This window comes from Poecilia latipinna, unplaced genomic scaffold, assembly GCF_001443285.1.
Source record: "Poecilia latipinna isolate Pla-1442-1.1 unplaced genomic scaffold, P_latipinna-1.0 Scaffold3342, whole genome shotgun sequence".
NCBI lineage: Eukaryota > Metazoa > Chordata > Actinopteri > Cyprinodontiformes > Poeciliidae > Poecilia > Poecilia latipinna.
In genome coordinates, this window is record NW_015115958.1 from 15,149 (window position 1) to 22,967 (window position 7,819).

The following is a 7,819-nucleotide window of genomic DNA, read 5'->3' on the forward strand; positions in this document are numbered from 1 at the left end:
TATAACAAGGATTTACTTTATTAAAATTCTGCAGTTTCAATATCAACCGAAGTGGAAAATGAGAAATCTTATTACAACAACAAATGATGGTTCTCAGTTAAGCAGCTGAATGCAGTATGTAAGAGTTTAAATTGAATATATGTTTTAGAACAGGTGAAAAATTTACTTGGTTCATGCTCACTTTAAAAGCTTAAAGCCACAGAACCACACCTCATTCCGAAAAGCGAAGAATAGCTCTGAGGAAATGAAAATAAAATTGCTCAACAGCTGTGGAAAGACATCAGTAGTTTCTCTTCCTATTCACTCGTTTCACCCTTCAAAATATTTTGTGTTTAACATAAATCCCTAGCTGCATGCAATAAAATAAAAAAAATATATTTTTTTATAGCTGGCATTTAAAATGCCAGCTATAGAGGCAGACGTGCGCGTGCTCCCTTATTCCCGTCTGTGACAACTTCTCCTTATCTCTGTTCCTATGAATGAACCTCCAGGAAGGCATTCGTCATACTGTGACCTTTATGATTTTAGGTTACAGCAATCATTAACAGCCTGAAGGATCAAATAGGAGAAGAGAGAGGAGCCAGCTGACGCAGCGTGTGGTCAGACTGCTTCATCCGGGCCGGATGGAGCTGGGCAGGGGGGCGCCCTCCATCATGCTGCTGACAGCAGATCAGAAGGAGAGCTACAAGATGACGCACGGAGGGCGGCTTTTGGTGATCTTCTGCACGGGTTTCCCATCATAAGCATCCTGGACTGCATTGATAATCTACAGCAGGGGGAAAATAAATATATAGCATAAACCAGGCTGCTCTGGGTTCAGAGCAGACTGAATGTGTGGAGGATACTCACGTCATCCTCATATGGGAATCCACCTGACTCAAGCTTGGAAAAGATGAGCTGCCCGTTTATTACTATTTCGAAGCTGCCTGTAATTTCATAAGAAAAAAAAAGAGGAACTTTAAAGAGGCTTGAAAGCCAGCCAGCCAGAAAACCACGAGGAAACATCAATATGAATGCTTCAAATAGTTTCATTCGTCAGCATGACTTGATTTACCTGTCCTTCCCACAAAGCCCGACACCACCGCATCGGGAAACTCGCCTTTAGCGACACTGGCGAGCTCCCGATAGCGGGGTTCGTAACCTCATCCACCGCTACAGGAAACAGAGAAAACATGGAGATTAAACTAAAAACAAACAGAAGCGGAGCAGAAACTTGTAGCTGTGGACCGGCAATGCTAACAGCTGGTAAACAAACACCACAACTCCGCATTAAATTAGACTCAAAGGAATAATGCAAGATACAAATGTTGAAATAATAAAGTTGGAGATATGGAAAATGGCACCAAAAAGAAGAATTACCAGTATTCGACTTGGATTTCCACCCCCATTTTCGACGTTTCTCAAGCTATATGCGTAGCTACTCGGTGCTACTAGCTTCAACCCAGGCTTCTACCCAGGGCGTTTGTATAATGTTGCTAGCAAGAGGGGCGGGGCTTATTTTACGTAATGGATTGACGTATGCGTATCAAACCCGAAAGAATCGTTTTATAAGTGTCAGTTATACATATTTCGACAAATCATTTACACGGTATAAATAAAACAGGGATTTAGTTGTTCTTCACTATGTTATAATAGTTTTTTTCTGAATAACTTGTGCTTAATCCTTTATGCAAAACCATAAAGGATTAACTTTATGTAACTTTTTCTAACTATACGAACAGTGGTTCGTATAGTTAGAAAAAGTTACACTGCCTTTTGAAAAAAGAAAAGAAAAGAAAACTTTTAATGTTAATAAATATTATGAAATTACCAGGTTTTGTTCTTATTTTTAGGGTTTGAAATAAAGAAAAACATGAAAGTATTGCAAATAGAATGTAGTTTTCAACCTAAGAACAAGAAAATAGATCTAAGAAAAATAATGCTGGCACTGAGTCAATCTGTTGTGGAAATTTAGTGCAACTATTTCATGATAAAGCTGCGTCACTGCTGAAGCACAGCTCTATTTTTATATCTGTATTTACAAACATCTGTTTACTTTGCAAATCCACCTTTTGCTATAATCACATTTGCAAGTCCTTTGGGGTTTCTATGTTTCTTCGAGGTGCACACATTTTTAGATAGAAGGTTTTGCCTAATCCTCTTTACAAAATGACTCAAGCTTATCAGTTTTTATGATAAGCATGTGTCATAAATGCTTATGACACATGTTGCATGTCTTGATTTTCAAGACATGCAACAGATTCTCAAATGGATTAGGTCTTTCTACTACCGGTGCTTACCACATGATATTGATCAAAGCCATTCTGTTGTTGGCTTTGTTGTGTGAATAGGGCCATTGTCCTTCTTTAAGACAAACCTACAGTATATAATATCATAGTACTATATAATATATATATTATTTCAAGCTGTTAACTTATAATGAAATGCAACAGATACATTTTAAAAGTAACAAAAAAAAAGTTTTTCCTACAGACAGTAGGAAAAACTCTCACGTCATGTTAGTAATCATGCAACATTGTATCTGTCAGGGCATCTGAAGCTTCCTGGTGTATTTGCACATTTTTCAACCCACTGTTTTGCATGCTGCAAATCTCCATAAGGTTGTAGAGAGGGACAGTCCAGCCATGGAGATTTTATCCTACTGCAAACATTACCCCAAACATGTGTCTGAGAAATAAATTCAAAGTGCCTTAAAGTATCAAATGAAAAACCAGAGTTCCTGACACATTATCCAAATTGATACCAAATCTTTGGCCTCCAGCGAAGCACAATTGTGAAGCTGTACGTTAGAAATTACACAATGAGGCGAACTGTTTTGGACTTCCTCATATCATATGACAAAAAGAGAAGCTCTAGCAAAACATTTGACAATGAAAAATGCCCTACATATAACATTACAGAGATGTACAGAATAAAACTACGACGGCAGAGGAACTACTGTGTTTAGACTAACTCTTTTAAAAGTGTTTTAGTTTTATAGCTGAACATACATTTGAAAAATTACAAACTATTTGTGCTTTAGTCTTGTGGTGTGAAAAAGTATTTGCTTTTTTCTTTACAAGTGTCCCCTATTTGTTTTTTGTTTGTTTTGTCAGGCCTAAATGTTTCAACTCACACAAATTTGATTTGAAACATTTAAAAACTGCACAAAACGCAGTTTTAAAATCATTATTTTGTTTATTGAAAGAATAAAATCTATCTGGACAAACTTGGTCCAACTTCTATCAGTATTTTCTGTTAGATTCTCAGTGAATCTTTTGTATTGCTGTGAATGAATAAAGGCTTAGGACACATGTGGCAAACTCAAGGCCCAGGGGCCAAATCTGGTCCGCTTCAGCTTTTTGTGTGGCCCTCAAGACTCCAGACCCTAAATTACATCAAACAGTCCATCCAGTTTTTTTCTGATTAAACTAAATTCCCACATTTTTTCACACCAAATGTATAACTGTAAGTTTATTACAAATTTTCTGCAAAAATTGGGTTTAACTGACCACTAACTCCCACTGGTAGATGGCAGTATTTTGTACTTTTACAATAATACTTCCTCAGTCTAATTTAATTTCTAGTTATAAGTTTGTCCGTGATCGATATGATGATCAACAAAGTCACAATTAACATCATACATAAACACAAATATCACAAAATTTTGTGAAACTATTTCTAAATTAGCTCTGCAAAATTGGTGATTTTAATTGCAAAAAAACAAATCACAAACTCAGTCGCAAAATCCTGAAGGGACTGAACAATACGAAAAGTTGTTAAATTTTTAAAATGCAGAGACAGGTATTTATTAATATTTTAAAACCCATATAATTTTATATTATATGGGTTTTATCAGGGACCGGCCCTTTAAGAACATTCATGATCTTGATTTAACCCAAAATGAAAATGAGTTTGCAAATTAGCATAGGACGTTTCTCCTACTGTCCGCTTGATGCCTGGGTCTCAGAGATGCATATTTTGTAAAATGCACTCAGATAATTGTGGTGGAAAATTACTATGTTAACATCTGCTGATCATGTTATATGAAATGCTTGTGAACGCTCACCAAAAAGAGCTATTTGGGTTTCATGAAAAAGGTTGGAAGTTGTTTCCCGCAGCTGCATCAGAGCCAGACTGTCTCACCCATGTTTTGAATTCCTTTATCTCCTTGCTATAAAACCTATGTGTTGCCTCTGCCTGGCAGAGCTTTTCATCCAGATCTGCTTCATTACTGATTGCCCTACGAGCTCTGAGTTGTGCACAATTCATAAATAAACCTGATTGAGTGATTTTACCTGACCAGTGCTTGGTAATAATTTTTACTCTAGTACGCACTCAAAAGTGCGTGCAGCCATGGACGATAAAACATCCGGTCAGACAGTGGGACGTAGACCATCACACTACTAGCACCATGTTTGACAGTTGGCCTCATGTTTCTGTTTTTAAATGTTGTGTTAATCGTGTGGCAGATGTAACAGGATGTGTTTTTGCCTCATCAGTCAGTTTCAGTCAGGACACTTTCCTAAAAGTGTTTGGAATGAACTGCCTGTTTTTTGGAAAAACTTCAGTGTTGCTTTGTGTTTTTTTTTTGGTCAGCACTGGTTTTGGCGTTAAAACCTGTTTAACAAATTTCACTCTACACTACAAAGTAAATTGTTCCTAAAGATGCTGATGGATTCAAGGTTTTGCTTTCATCATGGCACTGAGTTGTGCAAAAACCACCAATTCCCTATACATACGTCAAAGGCAAACGTTATCAATTCGGTAAAATTTTAAATCTCAACATTGTCCATGTCTTCAGGAGGGAATCTTTTCTCAATAGCAGAGAGTGTGAAGGACAGTTTAGTACAAAAGGCTGTTTTTTATTTTTACCAGGCTATGAACAACCCATTCTGATGTTGAAAAAGGTGGTGGCAGTGTCATGTTTCAGGAACGTTTTCTAAAGCAGGAACCGGATCCCTGGTTACCGTTGATGGGAAAATGGATGGAAATAAAAACTACAAACAGAAGAGTTTACATCCAGAGACATGTGTTAGAAAGACTGATTTCCATGAACTCAATCTGTGAACTCTATCACATTAAATCTCAGTTTATCAACGTTTGTTCGTTCCTGGTGTAAAACTACCACAAGGCACAAAACATTGGCAAACTACAGACAACTTTCCGGCTCTGCAGTAGTTCTTCTGGCTGCAATTTTTGAAGATGAAAAAAAGGAAGCAATTTAAGGAATCTTAGTTTGAAACGCAGCCAGAAAGCCTCATGTGAATATCAAGATGAACGCTTCAAATAGTTTCATTCGTCAGCATGACTTGTGATTTACCGGTTCTTTCAAAACAGACTAAATTTCACTTCTGGATAGAGGGAAGGCTGCAGTGAAGAACCAAGTCCTCTTTGATTTGGCGCCCCTTAGTGGAAACACAAAGCATAACTACTTCTACTAAAGCCATGAGTTAGCTCTCCATGTGATTAAGAAATACATACATTTCTAAATCTAATCAGATTTTTAATTACGCCACAGCAGAGACTGAGGCTGGGCGGTTAGCAGTCCTGTTGCTGGAGGGAATGCGGTGTGGTCTCCATCTTTTGGGACTGTCTGGATTGACGTTAATCGAGTAATCTATGAAATTCTGGGCATAACTTTAGTCTTTTCATTTCCTGCTATGTGCCTCTGAGTACACGTACCTGTTGAAGATATTTATGATCGCAAGTAAGAAGGCGATTACTGAATGTTGGCTCCAACCTAGACCCCCTACTGTTTCTTGTGACTATTATAAACCTGATCCATAATATGGAAATGTTGACTTTTACATCTCCGGAAGGAGAAAGGAGAGAGACTTTGGGAAAAATGGGATCGTTTTATAGCCAAAGGCATGCAACAGTTCATTCTTATGATTCCACTCTGACAGACGCCTGGGAGTTTTCCTCGTTTTTATTTTTGTGACGACATTCAGTGAAATGTCTGTAAAATTGTAACGGTCATCAGTATGAATGTCTGTTCCTGCCCTAGCCCTCATGTTTGATTGTACTTGTATGCATAAAAATGAATACAAATAAAGTAAAAAATAGAAATATATGCACACCAGCATCTGGCTCTTGTCTTTTGAAATGAACAGACTTGTTGAAAAGATTGTAAACGTTTTACAGGTAAAATCACAAGCAGTTTCCAACAGAATATGGAAAGGTGTGTCCAGCGCGGGGGATTTTCAGCAGCCGTCGTCATGTAGTCAGTTTATGCAAAACATAACCTGTTGCAGAGGAACGACCAGAACATTAGCAGCCGAGGGATTAAGACAGGAAGACGCCCAAAGGAGTGGCTCGAGCAACAAACACGTCGAGGTGGGAATGCTAAGAAAAACTGGTTTGGGTGCAGCCAAAACATTGCATTAAAGAAGAGATGACAACTGCTGTCTTTAACAAGGATTTGCTTTAATAAGAATCTGCAGTTTGAAGTGGAAAATGAGAAAAGAAATCCCGTTACATTAATAATGATAGTTCTCAGGTACGCAGCTGAATACGTCTCCAGTATTTGTGGATGTGAATATCGATGTTTTGGAACAAATTAAAAACAATCTTGCTTAAAGCTATTCAAGCCACAGAACCACAACTTACACCCAAAAGCGAAGACTAGCTCTGAGGAAACGACAAGATTAAAATTGCTCAACAAAGTTGTGCAAAGACTCTGCACAGGAAAAGTAGTTTCTTTTCCTATTTATTCATTTCACCCATCAAGATCTTTTACGTTCAATATAAATTCCAACCCGCATGCGAAAAAAGGAAACAAAAGATTCAGACACCGAAGGCTTAGAAAAATGCCAGCTATAGAGGCAGACGTGCGCGCGCTCCCTTATTCCCATCTGTGACAACTTCTCCTTATCTCTGTTCCTATGAATGAACCTCCAGGAAGGCATTCGTCATACTGTGACCTTTATGATTTTAAGTTACAGCAATCATTAACAGCCTGAAGAATCAAATAGGAGAAGAGAGAGGAGCCAGCTGACGCAGAGTGTGGTCAGACTGCTTCATCCGGGCGGATGGAGCTGGGCAGGGAGGCGCCCTCCATCATGCTGCTGATGCTACAGACCACTAGTGCTTCTTGGTGATCTTCTGCACAGGTTTTCCATCATAGGCAGCATGAACTGCAGCCAAAATCTACAATAGGGGGGAAAAATAAATATATAGCACAAACCAGGCTGCTCTGGATTGAAAGGAAACTGAATTGGTGCAGGATACTCACGTCATCCTCAGATGGGAAGCCACCCGACTCAAGCTTGGAAAAGACCAGCTGCTCGTTTATTTCAACTTCGAAGCTGCCTGTAATTTCAGTAGAAAAAGAGGAAGCACTTTAAAGAATCCTGTGTTGAAAAGCAGCAAGGAAACCACAAGAAATAGTTTGACTCGTCAGCATGACTTGTGTTTTACCTCTCCTTCCCACAAAGCCTGTCACCTCCGCATCGGGAAACTTGCCCTGAATGGATTGGGCGAGCCTCGCATAGCGAGGTCTGTAACCTCATCCACCGCTACAGGGAACAAACAACACATGGATTTCAAGCTAAACGCAAACAGAAGCGGAGCAGAAACTTGCAGGTTTTTTTTTTTTTTTTTACTAACAAGGCTATCGGCTGGTAAACAACACCACAACACCAAAAAATTAGACTCACAGCGATAACACAGGATGCAAATGTTGAATAATAGCACAGGAGAAAAGCACCAAAAACAGAGAATTACCAGTATTCGACTTTAATTTTCGCCCCCATTTTTGACGTTCCTCACGCTGTGCTTCCTCCACTCAGCACTACAACCTTCTGCAAGACAGGCGCTTGTAACGCTGAGTTAGTGG

At 38.9% G+C, this 7,819-nt stretch overlaps 1 protein-coding gene and 1 pseudogene across 1 annotated transcript; both read right to left on the reverse strand.

The window, feature by feature from the left end:
* LOC106940744 (migration and invasion enhancer 1-like) lies at positions 1–7,819 on the reverse strand (annotated as a pseudogene).
* On the reverse strand, positions 3–1,481 carry selenow2a (selenoprotein W, 2a). Its single transcript, XM_015023561.1, has 4 exons — positions 1,360–1,481; positions 1,055–1,152; positions 850–926; positions 3–766 (listed from the first exon to the last, which is right to left on the reverse strand). Exons 1-4 carry the CDS (start codon positions 1,386–1,388, stop codon positions 683–685), a joined length of 288 nt encoding a protein of 95 aa, XP_014879047.1. The 5' UTR covers positions 1,389–1,481; the 3' UTR covers positions 3–682.